Raw genomic sequence first — 26,536 nt, 5'->3', positions numbered from 1 at the left:
TGGGCCATCTTCTACTACTTTCCCAGGCCATAGCAGAGAGCTGGATCGGAAGAGGAGCAGCTGGGACTAGAACCGGCGCCTATATAGGATGCCGGTGCTTCAGGCCAGGGCTTTAAGCCGCTGCGCCACAGCGCCGGCCCCTTAGCTTTCTTAATTTTTGAGAAGCAGTCTACAACGCTATGTATAACCTTTGTGATCTTAGACAAAATACTTGAGCATTCTATGATTTAAGTATTTTCATCTGTGTAATAACATAACATACATATTGGACCAACCTCATAATTGTTTTGTAAAGTGCTTAATATATTCCTTCTTACACTAAGTGGGGAATGTTAACCATTCTTTTACAGTGACATAAGAAGAAAGTTTTCTTTACAGTTAAAGTGAGCCGTGGCTCACTAGGCTAATCCTCTGCTTTGCAGCGCTGGCACACTGGGTTCTAGTCCCGGTCGGGGCGCTGCCGGTTGCCCCTCTCCCAGGCCAGCTCTTTGCTGTGGCCCGGGAGTACAGTGGAGGATGGCCCAAGTCCTTGGGCCCTGCACCCCATGGGAGACCAGGAGAAGCACCTGGCTCCTGCCATCGGATCAGCGCGGTGCACCGGCCGCAGCGGCCATTGGAGGGTGAACCAACGGCAAAAGGAAGACCTTTCTCTCTCTCTCTCTCTCACTGTCCACTCTGCCTGTCCAAAAAAAAAAAAAAAAAGTACAGAATGAAAGAAGATCTTGTTGAACAACTTTGTGCGCTCGTTTGTAGGACATACCTTTTCAGCGTTAGAGCGAATACACTTTACAAAATACGGTTCTGCTTGACCAAGTGTCTCCATCAGTTTGCTTAAGGAGGCCTGCAATGCAAAGCATTGAATTAGCATATTCTCCCATTCAAAAGTGGCAACAAATGATTTATAAATATAAGTGATAATGTTGGCAAAACATGCAAAAACCTAGCACCAAACAGAGATTTGTTTCTACAAGGCCAATTGTGCATATTCCCATTATGCTTAATTAAAGCTGACAGCATAGCAACAGTAGATACTGCAGATGTATTTCTAAGGACACTGTGTATACAATAATTGCTTCCTATTTCTTTACATTAGACAATTTTACTCAAGCTCATACATCCTAGAACAACATTGAAACTTTCACTCTAACATCTTAGGACCCTGCTTCTATTCCCAAGAATGCTCTTTTGCACCTTCATTTATCCTGATGAGTCTGGCCAGACATTTATCAGTTTTTGACATTTTCAAAGAATCTGCTTTTTGGTTTCACTGATTTTTCCTTCGTATTCTTCTGTTGTCAATTTCACTGAATGCAGCTGCTTTCTTTATTCCTTTCTCCTTGTTTTGGGATCAGCAAATCATTGTTTCCTTCCTCTCGGACTTATGTATTTGAATGTCATATACTCTGGTAAGTGCTCCACGTTTTCACCACACTTGAATATTTCACATTTGTTGATCTCCTGGCTTCAGGGCAACATCAGTATTGCTTTCTAGTGGCTACTCTAGGGGTTGCACTATACAGACCTGTCAGTGCTTTACAACCTCAAGTAAAACAACAGACCAGTGTCTGTTGTCAGACACATTACATCAACATACAAACTTTTTACTTTCAAGTGTTCTGCTTTCTTTTTATCTTAAAGACTTTTTTATTGGAAAAAAGTTACAGAAAGAGAGAGAGAAAGAAAAAAAAAAGAGAGAGAGTTTTCCATCCATTGGTTCATTTCCCAAATGGCCCCAACAGCCAAGGCAGGGCCAGGCAGAAGCCAAGAGCCAGGAGCTTCTTCCAGATCTCCCACATGGGTGCAAGGGCCCAAGTATTTGGCCAGCTTTTGCTGCTTTCCAAGGCACATTAGCAGGGACTTGGATCAGAAGTGGAGCAGCTAGGACTCAAACCAGCAACCATGTGGGATGCTGACATCAGAGGCAGCAGCTTAGCCCGATATGCAACAACTCTGGCCCCTCTTGTTTCCTTTTTTCTTTTTTTTAATTTAATTTTATTTGACAGGTAGAGTTATAGACAGTGAGAGAGAGAGACAGAGAGCTAGGTCTTCATTCTGCTGGTTCACTCCCCAAATGGCCGCTACAGACGGCGCTGCGCCAATCCGAGTATTATTAATTAATTAATTAATACAGTTTGATAAATTTTTAAAAAATATTTATTTGAAAGGCACACTTATGGGGACAGGGGGTAGAATCTATCTTCAATTTATTTATTTGAATATTCAGAATAATATTTGAATATTCAGAATAAACTGTATATTTCTGTTTTAAAATTTTATTTCATGTATATTAGAATAACATTTATTAGAAAAAAAGAGGGGGCCAGCGCTATGGCTCACTTGGTTAATCCTTCGCCTGCGGCACTGACATCCCATATGGGTACTGGGTTCTAGTCCCGGTTGCTCCTGTTCCAGTCCAGCCCTCTGCTGTGGCCCAGGAGTGCAGTGGAGGATGGCCCAAGTCCTTGGGCTCTACACCCGCGTGGAAGACCAGGAGGAAGCACCTGGCTCCTGGCTTTGGATCAGCACAGCACCAGCTGTAGCGGCCATTTGGGGGGTGAACCAATGGAAAAAGGAAGACCTTTCTCTCTGACTCTCTCTCATTATCTAACTCTGTCAAAAAAAAATTCATCTGTAATGTTTCATGTATTCCTTCTTCAGATGCATTAAGGGATGAGGGGAATTCAAAAGTTCATAGAAATGGAATTAGAACGCAGGTTTATTTTGGTGCAAAAATTCTTGAAACTTGTGCATATGAAAGATCTTAAAAAATTTCGTTGAAAATTTCAGCACTGTGGCACAGCAATTCAGGCCACCACCTGGGACACCAGCATCGCACATAGGCACCGGTTCAAGTCCTAGCAGCTCCACTTCCAATCCAGCTTCCTGCTACTATGCCTTGAAAAACAGCAGCAGATGACCAAAGTGCTTGGGCCCCTACATCCATGTGGAAGACAAGGAGGGAGTGTCAGGCTACTGGTTTCAGCCTGGCCCAGCCATGGCCATTACAGCCATCTGGGGAGTGAACCAGTCGATGGATGAGCTCTCTCTTCTTCCCTCTCCCTCCCTGCCTCCTTTCTTCTCTCCTTCTCCCTCTCTCTCTGCAGTTCAACCTTTCAAATAAATAAATACGTTTGGCTGGCGCCGCGGCTCACTAGGCTAATCCTCCGCCTGCGTTGCAGACACACTGGGTTCTAGTCCTGGTCGGGGCGCCGGATTCTGTCCTGGTTGCCCCTCTTCCAGGCCAGCTCTCTGCTGTGGCCCGGGAAGGCAGTGGAGGATGGCCCAAGTGCTTGGGCCCTGCACCCGCATGGGAGACCAGGAGGAGGCTCCTGGCTCCTGGCCTCGGATCGGCGCAGCGCTCCGGCCGTAGTGGCCATTTGGAGAGTGAACCAACGGAAGGAAGACATTTCTCTCTGTCTCTCTCTCTCACTGTCTGTAAACTCTACCTGTCAAGTAAGAAAAAAAAAAAAAAGATTAAAAGAGAAAATTTATCCTTTATGTTTAGCTACATTTCTATCATCCTGACATCATCTCTTTTGTTGAGACACAGATTTTCTCGCACCATCCCTCTATGTGTAACATTTTTGATGCTGTAGAACCTCCTCTTATCTGAGAACGTCTCCTTCATGTTAAAGGACATACTACACACAGAACTCAGTCTCATGCAGCTAGCACTGTCTCCCCTGTCTGCTGATGGGAACTGCTGAGAAAGCTGCAGTCACTGAAGAGATCCTGCTCCCCTCACTGTCTTTATGGTCCTCCCCACAACCGACTTCAGCAATCTGCCATGACGAGCTTCACAGGGCTCTGATTCTTCTGTGTGAGATTCTCTGATATAAACACACTTATACGTAAAACATATACTTATTATCAAATCAGCACAAATATTTTGGTGCTATTTCTTCAAATGTATTCTTCAATAGCTTTTCTTTCTTCTCTTTGAGATGCCAACTACCACAAGTATACCACTTGATACACCTGGTAAATGACTCACAAGTTGCTGACATATTTTCATTTCTTTTTTCTTAGTTGTCTCTCTCTGGGCTTTACATTAAAAGTAAATATGAGGGACCGGCTCTGCAGTACAGTGGGCTAAGCCTAAACCTGCAGCGCCAGGCATCCCATACGGGTGCCAGTTCAAGTTCTAGCCGCTGCTCTTCAAACACAGCTCCCTGATAAGGCCTGGGAAAGCAGTGGAAGATGACCCAAATGCTTAGGTCCCTGCACCTATGTGGGAGTCCCAGAGGAAGCTCTTGGCTTCAGATCAGCCCAGCTCTGGCCATTGCAGCCATTTGGGGAGTGAACCAGCAGATGAAGACCTTCCTGTCTCTCCCTTTCTCATCTGTAACTCTACCTCTCAAATAAACAGAATCTTAAAAAAGTAAATACGAGCACAAATCACTGGTGAACTATCTAATAGATGTTAATCCCACATAGTTTATTTTTATTGCCATACATTACATCTTTAATCCTTTTTTTTTTTTTTAATTTGAAAGAATAACACAGAGAGAAAAGGAGAGGCAGAGAGAGAGAGCAAGAGGTCTTCCATCTGCTGGTTCATTCCCCAGAAGGCCGCAACAGCTGGAGCTGCACTGATCCAAAGCCAGGAGGTCCTGGTCTCCAGGTTTCCCACATGGGTGCAGGGGACCAAGGACTGGGGCCATCTTCCACTGCTTTCCCAGGCCATAGCAGAGAGCTGGATCGGACCTGGAGCAGTTGGGACTCAAACCGGTGCCCATATGGGATCCCGGCACTGCAGGCGGCGGCTTTACCCCCCATGCCACAGAGCCCGCCCAATGCTTTCATTTGTGATTAAGACACACATTCACAGGAAGGGCAGAGTCAGAAACACCTGGATCCCATCCAATCCTACCACCTGTAATTTCCTCATCTGTGTAGGAAGAGAAATAGTAGTTCTTTTTAAGATGTAATTAATTATTATTTGAAAGGCAGTTACAGAGAGGCAGAGAGAAAGAGTGCGGAGGTTGGGGGTGGTCTTCCATCCATTGAGTCACTCTTCAAATGGCCTCAATGGCTGGAGCTGCACCAATCTGAAGCCAGGAGCCAGGAGCTTATTCTGGATCTCCTACGTGGGTGCAGGGTCCCAAGCACTTGGGCCATCTTTCACTGCTTTCTCAGGCCATAGCAGAGGGCTGGATCAGAAGTGGAGCAGCCGGGACCTGAACCGGCACCCATATGGGATGCCAGCACTGCAGGTGGAGGCTATACATGCTAGGCCACAGCACCAGCCCCAGAGAGATAGTATTTATCTTGGAGAATGCTTGGTGGAAAACTTAGATAATACATATATGTAAATATTCAGAAGTCACATGGAAAATACAGAAAACTGGTCATTATCTCTGTGTGCTAGATGATTCTGTTTTGCTCATTTATATTTTCTAAATCAGATAGTAACTCTTTTACAATAATATGACAATCTATTAGAAAAATAAAGATGACCCTTTCTGAAAAATTAAATATGATATATGAGTATCACCATTTAAGGAATTCTTGAGTTTGGGGGAATTTTAAAGGTTATGAATGGTACTGTGATTATGACTAATGTTTACTATAGTAGATATATGATACTCTTCAGATTAAGGAATGATGCTGTTTTCTAAAGCACCTGTAATAATATCAAGGTAACCAAACAAAGGGCATGCAACAGCTTCAGGATCTTTCTCATCATAATCATCATACCAATGACTCTCTTACAGATACCTATCTTACCCTTCAATCAGAATCTGACTACCTACGGTGATCTGCTGATCAAGGGAGACTTTGTTAACTGTCAATGACCTAACAATTGTTTCAGGTCTGCATATTCATATTTATCTTGTGTATTATTAAGCTTTGATTCTGTTTTACACAGCCGTGTTTACCAATCAACAGTATTTTTTTCTGCTACAATCATTCATTTTTGAATTTTTAAGTATACAACATGAAGCTAGACTTCAAGGAATGTGATGACAGTACTAAGGCAAAGGCAGACCTGTCCAAGCACCATTTCTTATTCTTCTCACTTTACAATCAAATACCATTAACCCCTAAGATACTCCTATTATTAATTAAGAAGGATATTTTGAATTCATGGCAGAGATTTTGATATGGCCAGGCAGAGAGTGAGGAACAAAGGAGATGAGAGGCTTCCAGCGGTTTCTGTGCCTTAGCCTTGCACCACTAAAAAAAAACTCGAATCCTTCCATAATTCAGCACACCTGCTTTCTCATAATGTACCTGAGCCTCCTCCATCATGAAGAGGCCATGATGAACACATGTGTACTAAATTCACAAGCAGAAGCCATAAAACCTGCCCAGTGATCACCACATATGCTGACTCCCTTCCAAACTCTATCCTATTTGTATAATCAATTAAGGAACCACTCTCTACCCAATAAAGGGGACAACTGAATTGAGTGGCACACAATGAGACTGCCACATTCACATCTGAATGTGTACTACCTCTTTTATTTAAGTAAATCCTGTTCCCACTAGTGCACTTTATCTATGTCTCTGCTTTCAATCCCCCTCCTACGTGGAAACAACAGCTTGTAATAAATACAGCTGGAGAACCCCATCCGCACAAAAATTTCACCATACTCACCTGGCTCTTCTTTGAGCTTATTAACACAGCCTTCAAGGATTTAAGATTTTCTGTAGGTATATGGTAAGGATCATCGACAACAGAACAGCAATACTAGCCTACAGTTTGAAGGACTGTGCTTAAAACTCAAACAGGATCACATGCAATGACATGGTAGTAGATACTGCATGGTCACACATCCTGGCTTACAGTGAGCATTGAAAAGTGTGAGGGTAACTTCAAAAAGTTAATAAAAAATATAAACAAAGGTAGTTTTACTTTGGTGCAAAAATTGTTTGAAATCCAAGCAGTTTTCTTGTAATACTCATTTTTCCAGAAACTTTTTGAAGACCCTCATTATCTTGAAAATTTTTCTCAAAGTTACTTGGTTAAAGGACTAGATTTCTGTATATACAAAGTTAAAATTAATACACACCAAGAGCCTACCTACAATACCACCTATATAGGGCTAACAGCAACATGAGATTTAAGTAGGGAAAAACCAACAACACTATGCGGACTCTGACCATATCTGGGTAGCAGGCCTTAAAAAATAAATAAATAAACTTCAATTACTATCTGGACACTGAATCTGCGCAGCAGGGTTTCAAAGAAGATTTTGCAGGGGCCGGCACTGTGGCGTAGGGGTAAAGCCGCCGCCTGCAGTGCCGGAATCTCGTATGAGTGCCACTTTGAGTCCCAGCTGCTCCACTTCTGATCCAGCTCTCTACTATGGCCTAAGAAAGCAGCAGAAGATGGCCCAACTCCCGAGGCCCCCACACCCTTGTGGGAGACCAGGAAGAAGCTCCTGGCTCCTGGCTTCCAACTGGCACAGCTCCCGCTGTTGCAGCCAACTGGGGAGTGAACCAGTAGATGGAAGACCTCTCTCTCTGTCTCTGCCTCTCCTTCTCTGTCTCTGTGTAACTCTTTCAAAAAAAAAAATATTTTTAAAAAATAGATAAGGAAAAGATATTACTTATTTAAAAAGAAAGATTTTGCTTATATTATCCATTTTCTGCTCCCTTTCTCCTTCCAATGAAAACAATGAATCATTCTTCAGGAAATCCACTACTCAGAAATAATCTAGATGGAAAACAAAGGCAGCTGGCTTTTTCGCATGTCTGGTACTTCTCTCCAAACACGGTTTTAGTCATGTGCATTGTACTGCACTCGAGGCCCCTGGAGACTGATCTGGTCTCTCAATGACCAGCAGAAGAGATGCACGCTTGTCTGGCATAAGCATTCAGGGAATGACCTGGAACTGGGCGCTGATGCTCGGAGGCTTCTTCTTCTTGTGCAGATGCAGCAGGGACTTGGTTATGCGGTCCTGCAGAGTCAGACTTGTCAGGTGCTTCAGAGAGCTGACCTCCAACAAGTGCTGAGAAGAGAAAAAATAAATTCTTAACATTAACTAATTTAAAATGAGAAAAACAAAATGTCCAGCCCATTTTCATCACTTCCTCTCCACAAAACCCTTACTATTTCACATAACTGTGATGGACATGAAACACTGATATTCAACACACATTCTACTCTCCTTCTACCTTCCTTCAGAAGCCAGAAAGTTAAAACAAAGGGGCCTGCAGTGCCGGCATCCCATATGGGCACTGATTTGAGTCCTGGCTGCTCCACTTCAATTCCAGCTACCTGCAAATGTGCCTGGGGAAGCAGTGGGAAATGGCCCAAGTCTTTGGGCCCCTGAACCTGCCTGGGAGACCCTGATGAAACTTCTGGCTCCTGGCTTGGCTTTACAGCAGCCCAGCTCCAACTGTTTCAGCCATCTGGGGAGTGAACCAGCGGATGGAAGACTTCTCTCTAACTGTCTCTGTAACTCTTTCAAATAAATGAAATAAATCATTTTAGAAAAGGAAGGAAGGGAGGGAGGGAGGGAGAAAGCTAAAACAAAACATTTCCCAAACTTTTGCACCCAGAGTTCTTGATGTGACTTAAGTTCACCAATCAAATGTTTACATGTGAAATTCGGAAAGCCTAACTGAGGCAGAGGCTCCGGCTGCTGGTTTTGTTTTTCTGACACAAAGGCACACAAAGGCACTTTAGTTTTCTGCAGTCCCAGCTCCAGCCATTAGCTTTCATGAGTGCTCATATGCAGAATACAGGGCATTTCTGTTGCCACCACAGCTACAGCAAACACAGCTTGGCCCTGATATGCAAAGGCAGCTGTTAGTGAGCAACTAGGAGCTGAGAGACTGCCAGCAGTCTCTGGGCCACAGCCATGCACAGCCAAAACTGCACCCCAACATGGTTAACAGGCTTGGCACGTGCAGTCTACAGCATGTACCTGAGCCTCTCTTCCTGTCGCCACACAAAAGATGTCGTGCCAACCACATGTATGCTGCACCAGACGTGGAGACACCAAGATATCTTCCTGGAGATCACCACGTGCACTGAAGTCCCATCCAAACTCAGCCCCATTTGGTTATTCAATTAGGGCAGCAAGTTCTACCCTAACAGGGGTGGGAACCTTTTTTCTGCCAAGGGACATCAGGATACTTATAATGTCATTGTGGGGCACACAGAATTATCAACCTAAAAATCAGCCTGCTATATAGAGTTAGAGAATCGGGCCAGACCAAATGATTTCACTAACCTTATGTGCTCCATGGGCTAGACATTAACTCCCACGCAGGGATGACCCACTCTCTTCTCACGGAGAGCAGCTGCCTGTACTCAACACCTGTCTGAGTGTACTTTCCTTTTAAATAAGTCCTACCACCCTGCAGCTCTGCTGACATTCTGCTTTGAATTCTTGTCTGACTCCAAGACAGAGGACTCCATCCTCTACAACAGCCCTGGAGCAAACAGCTGCCGCAGCTTCTTGCAGAGCTCGGGACCCTCCCCCAGGTGCTCTGTGCTGGGAGAGCAGCTGCACCGGCAGCACCGCCCCTTTCTGTCCTCCCACTCCCACCTAGGTCAGGTCTGCAGTGCTGCTCTAGGCTCCAGCTGAGGCTTCCGAGGTACTGCAAGCATCTTTGAATGAGGTCCTACTGTACAGTGATTCCTGTTATCGCCAGTTGAATCCTAACTCAGAGACAATCAAGTAAAATCCCAGGACTCTAGAAGGATTGCCAGTAACACAGAAGCAACCACAGCACAGGGTCCAGCCACGTTCACCACAATGTGCTACTCTAAGTTAACCAAAAGACAGGAGAAAACACACAAAGCAACTAATATGTACAAAACAGGACAGTAAAAAGGTATTTAGGAGCTTTTTAAGGAAATCACAATTTTTCAAACTGTACTATATTTATGGCAATGAGTTTATAAATGCAACAAACATCTGTACAGATGTAAAACTGTATGTTATTTAACAAGAAGTCTTACAAAAACCAAAAGATTGTGTTAACATGACACATTAAGTCTAAAGATGCTAACAATATAAGAATTAAAAGAGTATAGCACATGTTTAAATTGGAACTAAGAAAATACTACTTCTAACAAATGACATAGGCTTATTATCTGTACATAAAAATAACTTTAAATAATCCTGAAAAGAATACATAATAAAAAAAAATTAGAATAGGATCTGACCGGAAATTCTCAAATGAAGTAAAAAAAAACTGCAAGGAGCATGACAACAATCATTCAATCTCACTTGTACTGTAACAGACATTCCCTTTCTTTTTTTTTTTTAACTTTTATTTAATGAATATAAATTTCCAAAGTACAGCTTATGGATTACAATGGCTTCCCCCCCATAACGTCCCTCCCACCCACAACCCTCCCCTTTCCCACTCCCTCTCCCCTTCCATTCACATCAAGATTCATTTTTGATTCTCTTTATATACAGATCAGTTTAACATACATTAAGTAAAGATTTCAACAGTTTGCTCCCACACAGAAACATAAAGTGAAAAATAATAGGTGATTTTTTAAATGATGATGAAATCAGATCAGACCTACAGACACTCCCTTTCAAAGAGAATTTTTTTTTTTTTTTTTTTTTTTTTTTTTTTTGACAGGCAGAGTGGACAGTGAGAGAGAGAGAGACAGAGAGAAAGGTCTTCCTTTGCCGTTGGTTCACCCTCCAATGGCCGCCGCGGCTGGCGCGCTGCGGCCGGCGCACCGCGCTGATCCGATGGCAGGAGCCAGGAGCCAGGTGCTTTTCCTGGTCTCCCATGGGGTGCAGGGCCCAAGCACCTGGGCCATCCTCCACTGCACTCCCTGGCCACAGCAGAGGGCTGGCCTGGAAGAGGGGCAACCGGGACAGAATCCGGCGCCCCGACCGGGACTAGAACCCGGTGTGCCGGCGCCGCTAGGCGGAGGATTAGCCTAGTGAGCCGCGGCGCCGGCCTCAAAGAGAATTTTTACATTTTGGACTCGAAATGCAATAAAGACTGACAAAAGCAAGGATTCAGGAGGATCTAGGGAAATAGGCATCCATGCTGATAGGTGCTGCTATTAAGAATGCAAGTTAATACCACCTTCTTTTTTTTTTTTTTTTTTTTTTTTTTTTGACAGGCAGAGTGGGCAGTGAGAGAGAGACAGAGAGAAAGGTCTTCCTTTGCCGTTGGTTCACCCTCCAATGGCCGCCACGGCTGCCGCGCTGCGGCCGGCACACCGCGCTGATCCGATGGCAGGAGCTAGGAGCCAGGTGCTTCTCCTGGTCTCCCATGGGGTGCAGGGCCCAAGCACCTGGGCCATCCTCCACTGCACTCCCGGGCCACAGCAGAGAGCTGGCCTGGAAGAGGGGCAACCGGGACAGAATCCGGCGCCCCAACCAGGACTAGAACCCGGTGTGCCGGCGCCGCAAGACGGAGGATTAGCCTAGTGAGCCGCAGCGCCGGCCACCTTCTTTTTTTTTTTTTTTAAGATTTATTTTATTTATTTGAAAGTCCGAGTTACACAGAGAGAGGAGAGGCAGAGAGAGAGAGGTCTTCCATCCGATGGGTTACTCCCTAAATGGCCGCAACGGCCAGAGCTGCGCTGATCCAAAGCCAGGAGCCAGGAGCCTCCTCCAGGTCTCCCATGCGGGTGCAGGGGCCCAAGAACTTCAACCATCCTCTACTGCTATCCCAGGCCATAGCAGAGAGCTGGATCAGAAGTGGAGCAGCCAGGACTAGAACCAGCGCCCATATGGGATGCCGGCACCTCAGGCCAGGGTTTTAACCCGCTGTGCCATAGCGCTGGTCCCAATACCACCTTCTTGACAATCATTTTCACTTCAAAGTGTTATTTCTAAAAAGATCACCAAATTGGCCGGCACCGCAGCTCAATAGGCTAATCCTCCACCTTGTGGCGCCAGCACACCGGGTTCTAGTCCCGGGCAGGGCGCCGGATTCTGTCCCGGTTGCCCCTCTTCCAGGCCAGCTCTCTGCTGTGGCCCGGGAGTGCAGTGGAGGATGGCCCAGGAGCTTGGGCCCTGCACCCCATGGGAGACCAGGAGAAGCACCTGGCTCCTGCCTTCGGATCAGCGCGGTGCACCGGCCGCGGCGGCCATTGGAGGGTGAACCAACGGCAAAAAGGAAGACCTTTCTCTCTGTCTCTCTCTGTCACTGTCCACTCTGTCAAAAAGAAAAAAAAGAAAAAAAGATTACCAAACAAGTTCTCTAAATTGTTAACAAGTTCTCTAAATTGTTTATGCCAATGTACTTCAAAAAATAGTGAAAAGTTGTGAATAAGAGAGATATGTAATGATATGAAATTCTTTAAGTATGTTTCATGCATACAACTAAATACTATACTGCTCAGGGCCAGTGCTGTGGCATAGCAGGTAGGGCTGCCGCCTACAGTGCTGGCATCCCATATGGGCACCGGTTTGAGTCCCAACTGCTCCAGTTCCGATCCAGCTCTCTGCTATTGCCTGGGAAAGCAGTTGAAGGTGGCCCAGGTCCCTGGGCCCCTTCACCCACATGGGAAGAACTGGAGGAAGCTCCTGGCTTCAGTCTGGCCCAGCCCTGGCTGTTGCAGCCATCTGGGGAGTGAGCTAGCGAATGGAAGACCTTTCTCTCTCTCTCTCTCTCTCTCTCTCTTTCTCTCTCTTTCTCTCTCTTTCTCTCTCTCTCTCTCTGCCTCTCCTTCTGTCTCTGTGTAACTCTGACTTTCAAATAAATAAATAAATCTTAAAAAAAAATACTATACTAACAGAGATACTGGAAAACACTTGCAAACACTAACACTAAAAAGAGCAATGCAACATAACATACACAAAGCAAGATGGACTCTGTTCATGAACTTTGGCAGGCTTCTACTATATTATTGCTGAATTTTCACAATACAGTTCATTGTACATTCATAAAAAATGTGTACATGTTGATCAAGATTAAAATACAATAATTTATAGTTATATTTATAGTTATATTTAAGTGAAAAACAAATCAGCACTGAAGCCACATGGCTTTTTACTCCCCTAAAGATTTAAGATACTACTGAAAAAAAGGTACTGGAAATAAAGTTTTCATTTTACAATCTGTGGCTATGCTATGGTAAAACTGATTACTAAATGTTTGTGTGAAAAAGCATCATATGAACTATGGAAATAACTGTTTAAATATCTTTGCCATGAAGGAGTCCATTATAAATATAAAAAATATAAAGCAAACAAAAGAACCAAACCTGCATTCATTCCTGACTCAGAGTCTTTCCAATTATTTCATTTGCTTGGAGTACAATTAGGCAGATTTTCACAAGTCTTGGTTTTGCCTGGAATTGAACCTGTAGCTTAAATGCAATTTTCTCAAAAAAGTTCTTGCTTCATGGGGCTGGCATGGTGGCATAACAACTAAAGCTGACACCTGCGATGCCAGCATCCTATATGGGCACCAGATCGAGACCTGCTGCTCTACTTCTGATCCAGCTCCCTGCTAATGCACCTGGGAAAGCTGCAGAGGATGGCCCAAGAGCTTGGGCCCTTTCACCTACATGGGAGACCCAGAAGAAGCTCCTTGCTCCTGACTCTGGATCTGTCCAGCTCCAGCCATTGCAGTCATGTGGGGAGTAAACTGACAGATGGAAGATCTCTCCATTTCTCTCCCTCTCAATTACATTTTCATTTATTTGTGCTTGTATATTGTCTTTTTTTTTTTTTAAAGAGTTTACTTGTGAGGCAGAGTTATAGAGAGTGGGACAGACAGACAGAAAGGCCTTCCATCTGCTGGTTCACTCCCCAAATGGCCTCAACGACAAGAGCTGGGCTGATCCCAAGCCAGGAGCCAGGAGTCTCTTCCGGTTCTCCCACAAGGGTGCAGGGGCCCAAGCACTTGGGCCATCCTCCACTGCTTTCCTAGGCCATAAACAAAGAGCTACATCAGAAGTGAAGCAGACAGGACATGAACCAGGGCCCATATGAGATGCCGGTGCTGCAGGCGGAGGCTTAGCCCACTACACCACAGCACCGGCCCCTACATACTGTGACCCAGCAAATAGAAGATCTCTCTCTCTCTCTCTCTCTCTCTCTCTCTCTCTCTCTCAAATAAATAAATCTTTTTTTTTAATTACCTAGGTTAAGATATTCTTAGTAGCAGTCTGAACCAAACATTTCTCATGTTGTTGAGGAGGTCTAAAATGGGTAACAAAACTAACTCCAGGTTATGAGCCTGAGGGGAAACACACTAATATCACGTTGGGCAGGAAGCTTCAGAGAAAGCAGGGCCCCTAAGCAGAAATGGCAGGGCAATGCAACTGTCACCAAAAGGATCGAACTCAAAAAACAGGTCATCTTAGAAAAGTGGATTTAACAGAAGTGACAGCTCCACGTAATGAGAGGAAATAAAAAGAATAATCAAAGCCAAGCTCTTGTCTTGTGGAAGGATGAGTCCGAGCCCAGGAAAGCAGCCTCCTCACTGCACGTGGGCAGCTCTCTACAACAAGCCGGGCTAACCTGTGACCCAAAAGGGAACCTCGACCATGCCCTCAGTGATGAGTGGGGACACAAGCTACAGGCTGGCTGCGGCTTCTGCCCAGGGCTTTGACAGAAATGCTCCTGACAACCAGGACTTGCCTGCAAGCAATCACCTCCTCCAGCTCCTTACGCAGCATGCGACATCCACTAAGTAGAACTCAGCAAAGGCTAAACGAATGACCTGGAGGTGTCTGGGCTTCCACTGTATGCTACAGAAATCCTCAAGATAGGAACACGTCTTAGCGTACACTATGCAAATAGAGGATATCTTTAATAAAAATTTAAATGAATTAAAGCAGTAATCATACATTTAAGATATGTATTTGATGAGGTATAAAGTTCAATAATCTGTACAATTCTTAATTCCTTTGTTCCAATGACCTTTTTACCGATAACTCCTTGACACAACGTAAACTGCACGTATTTAATGTGCTGTGCACAATATGCGTTCTGACACATATGTGAACACAGAGCTCTGAAGTTACAGTGCTGCAGGAGCTGTGGAAGCAGTGAGTGGGTGATCTGTTAGAAAGCCAGGCTGCCCTTTGTTGCCCACCTGCCCTTCCACTTTGCTGCCATGTTGTAATTCAGCATGAGGCCTTCACCACGCACAGCCACCTGATCATGGGCTTACACCATCTAGAAACGCGAGCTTAGAAAATGCTCTTCCTTCAAGAAGTCTCTAGGCTCCTGTTATGACAGCAGAAGAGGGACTGAGACAGACGCCATCACTGCAGCAGAAATAATGAACACACCCACCACCTCTTTGTGCCGCTTTGCAACTCCCACCTGCTGCTTCTTGGCAGTCTCTAATTTGCTTCCTGTCACTGCATTTTTAATGTTATTTTTAATTGGTAAATAATTACATATATTAAAATATAATTACAGTGAGACTTGCAATGCTGTATAATGATTCAGTCAGGCTAAATGATATATCCAAACACCTCATAAAACATTTCCTGTGGTTAAGAGCATTTTAAATCTACTTCTGAAGCAGCTTGGAAACACATTGAGACATTAATTACAGTTGGCACACTGCAATAGGGCACCTGACCTTGTCCATTCTGTGCACCTGATATCTTCCATCTCTTCACCAGCACCACCCCAACTCCCCAGTCTCCAGAAACTACCAGCACTCTACCCTCTGCAGCATCTCCAGATTCCATTCACAGGTTAGGTCACATTACCATGTTTGTCTTTCTGTGCCTGACTTCTTCACTAAGAGTAACAACTTTCAGGGCCAACGCTGTGGTGTAGTGCGTAAAGCCGCTGCCTGCAGTGCCGGCATCCCACATGGTCACCAGTTCGTGTCCCATCTGCTCCTCTTCCAATACAGCTCTCTGCTGTGGCCTGGGAAAGCAGCAGAAGATGGCCCGAGTCCTTGGGCCCCTGCACCCACGTGGGAGACCCAGAAGAAGCTCCTGGCTCCTGATTGGTGCAGCTCCAGCCGTTGGGGCCAACTGAGGAGTGAACCAGCAGTTGGAAGACCTCTCTCTCTCTCTGCCTTTCCTTCTCTGTGTAACTCTTTCAAGTAAAATAAATAAATATTTTCTTTTTGACAGGCAGAGTGGACAGTGAGAGAGAGAGAGAGAGAGAGAGAGAAAGGTCTTCCTTTGCCGTTGGTTCACCCCACAATGGCCGCTGCGGCCAGCGCACCGCACTGATCTGAAGGCAGGAGCCAGGTGCTTCTCCTGGTCTCCCATGGGGTGCAGGGCCCAAGGACTTGGGCCATCCTCCACCGCACTCCCCGGGCCACAGCAGAGAGCTGGCCTGGAAGAGGAGCAACCAGGACAGAATCCGGCGCCCCGCCCGGGACTAGAACCGGGTGTGCCGGCGCCGCAAGACAGAGGATTAGCCTAGTGAGCCGCGGCGCTGGCCAAAAATAAGTAAATCTTAAAAAACAACAACAACAAAAAAAAAAACTTTCAGGTCCCTCCATACTGCTGCAAATGTTAGACTCCCCTTCCTTTTTAAGGCTGAGTGGTAATACATTGCTCATATACACCAGAAATTCTTTATCCATCCATTCACTGATGGGCACTTCTGCTGTTTCTGTGTGTTGGCTACTGTGTACGATGCTGAAATGAACATGGGAGCACAGAGATCACTTGGATATACTAACTTCAACACTCATAGGTAACATTATTGTCTTAATAGTTTCATTTCCATTTTGGTTTTTAGAGGAACATCTATATTATTTTCCAAAATGGTTCTTGTAATTTCAACCCCACTGACATCATGAAAGAGTCTTTTTTCGTATCATCACCACTACTTTTTATCATCCCTTTTTGAAAACAGCCATACTAACAGGCATAATGAGGTTATTTCTCACTATGGGTTTCATTTGCATTTCCCTGAATAGCGGTATTTAGCATTTTTTCATATGTTTGGTTGGCCATTTATATGTCTTCTTTGTAGAAATGACTATTCAGACTCTTTTATTTTTTAAAATATGCATTCTACTCAAAGCAACCTACAGAGTTTATGCAGTCTGTGAAAAACCCAGTGCCATTTTTTGTAGAAATAAAAACTAAATCTTAAAATTTGTGTGACTCTGCAAAAGACCTCAAATAGCTAATGAAATGTTGAGCCAAAAAAAAAAATCATATTTCCTGATTTCTTATTTTCTTACTGAGTTCGGTTTCCTATTTGAGTACTGGACCCTTCATATAACATTTGTAAGCACTTTCTGCCAGTCTAAAAGGTTACCTCTTCATTCCGTTTTCTTTGCTGTACAGAAGTTTAACATGGTGCAATTCCATTTATTTTTGCTTTTGTGGCCTGTGTTTACGGGCTCATGACTAAGAAATCACTGCCCAAATTTAATGTCATGGAGCTTTTGTAGTTGATAGTTTCTGGTCTTTAGTTTGTCTTTAATTTCTTTCAATTGAATTTTGTATACCTGGTTAAAAAAAGGGTATAATTTCATTCTTTAAAATGTTGACACCTACCTTTTCACTGATCACTGAAGAGATTTTTTTATTAACCATTCTGTTTATTTAGCACCTTTGTAAATAATCAGTTGACGGTAAAAGTATGAACTTACTTCAGGATTCTCTATTCTGTTCCATTCGTAGATGTGTCTTTTATACTTTTAATGCCACTTCTATATTGTTTTGATTACTACAGCTTCCTAATATATTTTGAAATCAGGAAACATGATTTTTTTTTTTTGGCTCAACATTTCATTAGCTATTTGAGGTCTTTTGCAGAGTCACACAAATTTTAAGATTAGGTTTTTATTTCTACAAAAAATGGCACTGGGTTTTTCACAGACTGCATAAACTCTGTAGGTTGCTTTGAGTAGAATGCATATTTTAACAGTGTTAATTCTGCGAATCCATGAACTTCTGTTGTCAAAGCTAGTGTTTCATAACTTTCCTTATCAGACATTTCACATCCCTAAACTGTCTACTAAGTATTTTGTATTTTTATCCTGCTGTAAATTGGGCTGCTTACTTAATTTCTTTTTTGGATACTTTGTTATTTATCAAAATATTACTAATTTTTATGCTGATTTGGGACTGTCAAGCTTTACTGAAGTAACCAGTTCTAAAAGATTTATACTGGAATCTTTAGGATTTTCTATCTCAGATCGAGTTATCAGCAAAGTCAATTTTACTTGTTCCTTTCCAATTTGGATGCCTTTTCTTTCTTTTTCTTGCAGAGTTTCTCTTAAGTCTCTCAGCGCTAGTTGAGCAGAGGTGATAAAGGAGTCTTCCTTGCTTTATTCTTCATCTTAGAAGAGAAGCTTTCAACTTTTCAATGAAGAGTATGACGTTGGCTGTGGGCATGGAACACAATGGCCTTTACTGCACTGTATTCCTAATTTGTTGAGCTTTTTCTTTAGTATCATGAAAAAGTGTTGAATTTTATCCAATGTCTTTTATTAATGAATTGAGTTTTTTTGTCCTTCATTCTGTTACTATAGTGAATTACATTTATCAATTTCTATATGCTGAATCACCTTTGGATCCCAGGGATAAATACCATATCTGTGGATGATCCTTTTAATGTGCTGTTGGACAAGGTTAGATAGTAATATGATCAAGAATTTCCACATTTATGTTCCTCAGAGATATTGACATATAATTTTCTAGTAGCATCTTTGGCTTTGGTATCAGGGTAATGTTCACCTCATAAATCGAACATAAAAGTACTTTCTTCTCTTCAATTTTCTGGAAGAATCTGAGAGAGACAGATTATAGTTTTAAATGTCTGGTAGAATGCAGGCCTAAAGCCAGGCTGTCTTGAGCTGCTCTTTGATGGGAAATTTCCTGCTGACTCAATCCCCTTGTTCATAATGGATTGGTTCAAATTATTATTCAGTCTTGGTACATCGCGTTCCTGGGAACTTTTCCATTTCTTCGATGCTAACCCATTTGCTGGCATATGACTGTTCATCACAATCTCTTAAGATTTTCTGTGTTTCCACCTCTGATGTATGTCTCCTCTTTCATTTCTGGTTTTATTTCTGTGAATTTTCTCTATTTCTTTCATATTCTAGCTAAGGGTTTGCCTATTTTAACCTTTAAAAAATATATAGCCTTGTATACCTTTTCAATTAAATTTCTAGTCTGTTTCTTTTATTTCTGCACTAATTTTTGCTACTTCCTTCTTTCTTCTAACTCTGCGTTTGTTAGTCTATTTCTAGTTCTTTTATCACTTGAGATATAGCAATAGGTTGAGAGCTTTTTTTAAAAAAAAACTAAATGTTTATTATTTTAAATTTTCCTCTTCTGCTGCATTCTATGTTTTGGTATGCTTTCTTTACATTTTCATGTGTCTCAAGCCATTTTTTCATTTCCCTATTTTTAAAGATTTACTTTGGGGCCCACGCTGTGGCACAGCAGGTTAAAGCCCCACCCTGTAGCACCAGCATCCCATATGAGCACCAATTCAAGTCCTGGCTGCTCCTCTTCTGATCTAGCTCTCTGCTATGGCCTGGGAAAGTCCTTGGGCCCCTGCACCCGTGTGGGAGACCCAGAAGAAGTTCCTGGCTTCCGACCAGCTCCTGGTTTCGAATCAGCTCAGTTTTGAGCATTGCAGTCATTTTGGGGAGTGAACCAGCAGAATGGAAGACCTATCTCTCTCTCGCCCTATCCATCTCTGTAACTCTGTCTTTCAAATAAATAAAACAATTATTTTTAAAAAATAAAGATTTACTTATGTATTTTAAAGAGAGCGCGCGCACGCGACAGAGAGCGAGCCTTTCATCTGCTGGCTCATTCCCCAATGGCCGTGATGGCCAGAGCTAGGCCAGGCTGAAGCCAGGAGCTTCTTCAATGTCTCCCATGTGGATGCAGGGACTAAGCACTTGAGCCACCTTCTGCTGCTTTCCCAGGTGCATTAGCAGGGAGCTGCATCAGAAGTGGAGCAGCCACGACTCCAAGCGACGCCCATGTCACAATGGCACCACAGGCAGCGGCTTTACCAACTACACCACAAAGCACTGGCCCCTTTAAAGGTCCCCTTTAATTTCTTTTTTGATCTAGTATTTGATCAGGAGTATATTATGTAAATTCTACATATCAGTGAATTCTCTGATTTTTCCTAATACTGATTTCTAGTCTCATACCACAGTGGTCAGAAAAGAAACTTGATATAATTTCAGTGCTATGTCTTGTGACCTAAAATATCACCTATCTTGCCGAATGGCCCATGTATGCTTGAGAACAAGGTGTAGTCCGTTGCTGCTGGATGGACTGTTCTGCGTACATCTGTGAGGTCCACTGGGTTTATAAATTGGTTTAAGTCTAATGTCTCCTTATTGATTTTCTGCATGGATGGCCTGTCCATTCTTGAAAATTGGGTATTAAAATCTGCTACTATTAGCATATCACTGTCTCTCTCTCCCCTCGGGTATCTCAATATTTATAAAGAAGTATTTATTTATTTTGAAAGGCAAAGTGACAGAGAGAGGGAAAGACAGATCTTCCATCTGCTGGCTCACTTACCAAATGGCTTAAAAAGCCAGGTCTGAAGTCAGAAGCCAGGAACTACAACACAGTCTCTCTCATCATCCACTGCCTTCATCATCCACTGCCTTCATCACCCACTGCCTTCCTAGGTGCATTAGCAGGAAGCTGGAGCAGAACTGGAGCACCTGGGACTCAAACCAGCACTCTGATACTGGATGCCAGTGTTGTAAGCGGTGCCTTAATCCACTGTGTCACAACACTGCCCCAGATCTCCAAACATCTGCTTTATGTATTTAGCTGCTCCAACGTTGGCTGCATTTAAATGTGTTTCTTTTTTCTTTTTAAAGATTTATTTATTTATTTTAAAGTCAAAGTTACACAGAGAGAGGAGGAGAGACAGAGAAAGAGAGAGGTCTTCCATCCATTGTTTCACTCCCCAGTTGGCTGCAATGGCTGGAGCTGCGCTGATCCAAAGCCAGGAGCCAGGAGCTACCTCCTGGTCTTCCCACGAGGGTGAGGGGCCCAAGGATTTGGGCCATCTTCTACTGCATTCTCAGGCCATAGCATAGAGTTGGATCGGAAATGGAGCAGCTGGGACTCGAACTGGCACCCATATGGGATGCCGGCACGGCAGGCAGCGGCGACTTTACCCGCTATGCCACAGCGCTGGCCCCGGCTGTGTTTAAATTTACAACTGTTATATCCTCTCCATGATCTGACCCCCTTATCCTTATACAATATTGATCTTATCTATCATTTACAGATTTTTACTTCAAGTTTATTTTCTCTGATATTAACTACAGCCACCTCTGTTCTTTTGGTTTCCATCTGCATAAAGTAACTTTTTCAGTCCTTCACCTTCATCTCTCTGTATGTTCTTAAAAATGAAATCTCTGGTAGTCATCATATAATTATGGGACTTACTTTTCAATGCTTTGAGCCACTCTATACCTTTAGATTAGTTAATCCATTTGCTTTCAAGGAAAATACTGAATAAGTAAGCAGTTACTAGTGGTGCTATTTTGTTCGTTTTTACCAGCTGTTTTGTAGATACTTTGTCCCTTTCTTCACAGCTGGGTGGTTTTCTGTATTGGTATATATCAATCTGTAAATCTGTTATGTATGTACTAAACATTTATGCTTCGTGGCTTCCTGAGGATTTCATAAAATATAATAGTCATAACTGGCTCTGTTGCACAGGTAACAACCTCACTTTGTACACACAAAGTGCTTTCTCCTCCCACCCCTACTTTATGTTTTTCATGTTACATTTTATACCTTTTTTACATTTATCCCTTAACAAGTTATCTTAGCTACAGTTTACTGTAATCATTTTGTCTTTTAACCTTTGTACTACAGACATAACTGCTTTACAAACTGCCAGTTCAGGATTAGGGTAAGTGAATTTGACAACGTTACAAATGTTTTCACATCCCTCAGTAGCATCCTTTTCATTCTGCTTGAAGACATGCTTTTCGCATGTCACAAAAGGCAGCTCTACTGGCGTTGAACTCCTTCGTGGCTGTCTGATCTTCACCTTCCCTCCACTCTTCCTGGGCAGAGCACTCAGAGCTGGCAGTTTTCTTCTGGACAGCAAGATTTCCGGGGAGAACGCTGTTCATAATTTCAGAGGGACTTTGTAGATACAAAGTTCCTTTCCTCTCATGGAATCGTAACTGAGGCAGGTCTCAGTATAGGTCACTCTGAATTAAACCTATCTGGTGCCCTTTCTCTGATCTGGTTATCTATCTTCCCCCAGGCTTGGCAAGTCTTCTGTGAGTGTTACTTTGAAACTGGTTTCTGTTTCTTGCTCTTCTTCTGGAACATCAGTAATGCACAAGTTGTTGCGCATGGTGTCCCTTAAGCCCCTCAAGTTATCTCATTCTCTTTCCTTCTTGCTACTCTAGCTGGATGACTTCAGTCACCTGTCTTGAGTTCACAGATCCTTTTTTCTGCTTGATTTACTCTCCTATTGAAACTCTTTACTGTGGCCGATGCCGCGGCTCACTAGGCTAATCCTCTGCCTTTGGCACCGCCACCTGGGTTCTAGTCCCCGTCAGGGCGCCGGATTCTGTCCCGGTTGCTCCTCTTCCAGTCCAGCTCTCTGCTGTGGCCCGGTAGTGCAATGAAAGATAGCCCAAGTGCTTGGGCCCCTGCACCTGCATGGGAGACCAGGAGGAGGCACCTGGCTCCTGGCTTCAGATAGGTGCAGTGCGCCGGCCACAATGTGCCGGCCATAGTGGCCACTTGGGGGGTGAACCAACGGAAAAAGGAAGACCTTTCTCTCTGTCTCTCTCTCTCTCTGTCAAGAAAAAAAAAAAAAAAAAGAAAGAAACTCTTTACTGGATTTCTCAGTTTAGTTACTGAATTCTTTCATTCTAAAATTTCTTTTCATTTACCTATACCTTTCTGTTTAAGATTTGTTTGAAAGTCAGAGTTATAGACAGAGGGATGGACAGACAGATATTCCATCCACTGGTTCACTCCCCAGACAGCTGCAATAGCCAGGACTGGACCAGGAAGAAGCCAGAAGCCAGGAACTTCTTCCAGGTCTCCCACAATGGGCAGCAGGGGCCTAAACAGTTGGTCCATATACTGGTTTTCCCAGGTCATTAGCAGGGAGTGTGATCGGGTGTGAAGCATCTGGGATACAAACTGCGGACCACGTGGGCTGCTGGCACTGCAGTCAGCCCCTATTTACTTACACTTTTTTTCCTCTCTCTCTTCAAATGATTAGTTTATTTAATCATGGCTCTCCTGACCTTTGTGAGCATTTTTATGGCCTTTCTTTTAGAATTTGTTGCCAGATAACCCACAGGACCCATTTCATTAGGGTCAGTTTCTATACACTTACCTTGTTCTTTTATTTAGAAAATGTCACTCTGTTTTCTCATTTTCCTTAACTCACTCCCCCTCTCTGCACATAGATAAAACACAACGGCCTCCCCAGGTCCCGTCAGATTAACTGGATGGAGAAGGATCTCACTAATCAATCTGGCTATATAGTCTAAGGTATTTCTAAACTCTTCGTTTTTCTTAATTGCTAATTGCTTTTAGTGAACCTCAAGTTTTAGAAAAAGAGAAATGTCAATTTCGCTAGAGGCAGACTAGGTGTTAAATGTGCGTTTCAGTTCCTTCAATCCCCAGTGTGAAGCTGAGAGCACTCTGTGTACACTAAACCAGGGAGAGGCTCTGTGGCTAACGCCTGTTAGTCCAGACAGCACCGTCTCGTTCCACGGAGACAGCTGCTCAAAGTGATGTAATTCAGGACCACGTCAACTCCTGGAGGCTTTCCCTGAGAGGGGAGCTCAGGACAAATGCCTTCCAGGAAGAATCTACAGACATGGGTTTTCTCATGGGAGGAAACAGGGAGAAATGGGATCAGCAGTGCCTGAGATCCTGCTCATCTGCCTATCCGCTCTGAGACGCAGGCAAGGTCAAAGACGGATCCTTAAGCAGCTGCTGGAAAACCATGCAGAAAGGCCCCTCCAAGGAGGGGCTGGAAGGTGCATTTATCCACTTCTCTGTACTGATTCTCTGGAGTGCAGCATCTAAAAATGCCCGTGTGTGGTCACAGCCACCTCTTTGATCCGTGTTACTATATACCAGATTTCATACAGAGCACCGACTCAGTGTTGTGCAGTATTGTGAAATTCATTCGTGCTTTTGCACGGATCAGCAGCTGCTCCTCTCACTGATGAGTTAAGTATTCTATTATATGGACACCTCATTGCTTCTTGATCCATTTGCCTGGTGGTGGACATTTGGGTTGCTTCCAGTTTCTGCTATTACAAAGTTGATATGAACATTAAGAAAACAAAGCCACACACAAACACACATGAAAGCCAAAGTGCAGCTACATTAACAGAGGGCCAAGCCTGCAGTTACACTTCTTGAACATTTGTCTATGTTTGATTACTCAGGATTGTGACAAAATAAAGGATTCTGAATTTTACTTACATCAGTAAGTGAAATGCTAGAGCTACCATAACACAAGCAGCTGTAAGAGGTATACAGCTGCACACAACAGTAAGGCAAACGGCAAGGAGAAAAAGAGGCTGTGATTCTCACAGAAGAGAAAAAAAAGTGCAGAATGCATACATCATGTATACAGATAAGTTGCAAATTAACTCCTGAACCTAAGGAAATTACTAAATAAAAAGGTACACTTATACTAAGAAACCTTAAAAACAACTAGGAAATGGCAGTACCACAAATATCTGATTATTTAGCTTGACTATTGCATAAGACAGTGTTATTTCTAAACTAGACTCAACAAAGTACATACAATTAATTCTTAACTTGGATACAACCAATATATCATGTTTTTTTATGTATAAACATTGTTTGCATGGTAATATAAACTAATTATGTACTAGAGTATCCCTAGAAAAAGTTTTCTCATAATACTCACCTTTGGAAGAACAGGCTTGGACTTGAAATTTCTGCTCCTCCTACAAAGATAAGTCAGTCATCAGAGAAAAACTATAGAGATCAAAGACTTCAGGGTATCTGCAGACATGGCAGATTCTAAGAATGTAGGTCCTATGTGTGAAACACTCTGACTCAACCAAGCATCCTTGGGAGGAAAGGGTAAACAGAAAAGAGGAGGCAAGAGATGCCTGCCTTGTAACGCAGGTGTGGGCAGATTTCAGCCTGACGGACGAGCAACATTGTATACTCTGAGACACAACTTCATTTTCTTCTGTGTTAGTAGGGTTCTACTTTGTAATTTCTTTTTTATTTTATTTCAAAGGCAAACAGAGAGACAGATGGAGAGAAATCTTCCAACCATGTTTGACTCCCCAGATACCTGCAATAGCCCAGACTGGACCAGGCCACAATCTAGGTCTCCTAAGTGAGTAGCAGAGACCAGAGCCATTACTGCCTCACAGGGTGCACACCAGCAGGAAGCTGGAATCAGAAGCAGAGCTGGGACTCGAACCAAGAACTCTGATATAGGATGCCAGTGTTCCAAGCAGCAGCTTAACCACACACCAAACACTGGCTCCAGGTTTTGCTTTCTTATATAGATGTATTTCTGTCATTTCAAGACATTAAATGAGATGCCTAAATTTCCTAGATTTTTTAAAAGGTAATTTTAACCAAAACATAATCTTGTCTTTTGGAAATTAAAAACCTTTTTTGGTTCTTACTCATAATTCAGTATTATGCTTAAACCAAGTCGTTTTAACTTTGTTTTAACCTGTTTTTTATAACTTAAAAATAAAACTGGGCACAGGCATTGAGCACAGCAGTTAAGGCAATGCTTGGGATGCCCACATCCCATACCAGAGTGCGTGGCTGAGTCCTGCCTCTGCTTCTCATCTACCTGGTCCTACTAATGCACACCCTCAGAGGTAATAGATGATGTCTCAAGTACTTCGATCCCTATCATCCATGTAGGAGACCCAGACTGAACTCCCGGCTCCTGCCTTCCATCTCGCCGAGCAACCCCTGATATTTGGGCAGCACATCAATAAATCGAACACCTCTAACTCTCCATCTCTGCCTTTAAAATAAGATGAGGGGGCCAGCACTGTGGCTCAGTAGGTTAATCCTCTGCCTGCGGCACCAGCATCCCATATGGGCGCCACTTCATGTCCCTGCTGTTCATTGTCTGACCCAGCTCTCTGCTATGGTCAGGGAAACCACTGGAAGATGGCCCAAGTGATTGGGCCCCTGCACCCACATGGGAGACCTGAAAGAAACTCCTGGCTCCTGGCTTCGAATTGGCCAGCTTTGTTCATTGTGGCCATTTGGGGAGTGAACCAGCAGATGGAAGACCTTTCTCTCTGTCTCTCCCTCTCACTGTCTTTAACTCTCTCTCAAACAAATAAATAAAATATTTAAAAAAGATAAAATAAAATGAGGGGCCAGTGCCATGGTGTAGTAGGTAAAGCTGCCGCCTGCAGTGCCAGCATGCCACATGGGTGCTGGTTCGAGTCCTGGCTGCTCTTATTCCAATCCAGCTCTCTGCTATAGCCCAGGAAACCAACAGAAGATAGCCCAAGTCCTTGGGCTACTGCATCCATGTGGGAGACCCAGAAGAAGCTTCTGGCTCCTGGCTTCAGATCAGCACAACTCCAGCCGTTTTAGCTATCTGGGGAGTGAACCAACGGATGGAAGACCTCTCTCTCTTTCTCTCTCTCTCTCTCTCTCTCTGCCTCTGCC

At 43.6% G+C, this 26,536-nt stretch overlaps 1 protein-coding gene across 36 annotated transcripts in view; it reads right to left on the bottom strand.

Moving 5' to 3' along the window:
- The window catches only part of MYO9A (myosin IXA), a 281,572-nt gene that overhangs the window by 90,392 nt on the left and 164,644 nt on the right, over positions 1 to 26,536 (bottom strand). For all 36 annotated transcript variants that reach the window (XR_016218484.1, XR_016218481.1, XR_016218482.1 and 33 more), the window contains 3 exons: positions 24,777 to 24,816; positions 7,839 to 7,961; positions 761 to 841 (listed from right to left, as the gene is read on the bottom strand). Coding sequence is in view for 32 of the 36 variants with exons in the window: in XM_089310956.1 (XP_089167082.1) it covers positions 761 to 841; positions 7,839 to 7,961; positions 24,777 to 24,816 (244 nt within the window). In the remaining 4 variants the exon portion in view is untranslated. The remainder of the gene's footprint in view (positions 1 to 760; positions 842 to 7,838; positions 7,962 to 24,776; positions 24,817 to 26,536) is intronic.

This window comes from Oryctolagus cuniculus, chromosome 12 (assembly GCF_051225735.1).
Source record: "Oryctolagus cuniculus isolate XC-2025 breed Fujian yellow rabbit chromosome 12, ASM5122573v1, whole genome shotgun sequence".
Lineage (NCBI taxonomy): Eukaryota > Metazoa > Chordata > Mammalia > Lagomorpha > Leporidae > Oryctolagus > Oryctolagus cuniculus.
This window is presented reverse-complemented; position numbering and strand designations above follow the sequence as displayed.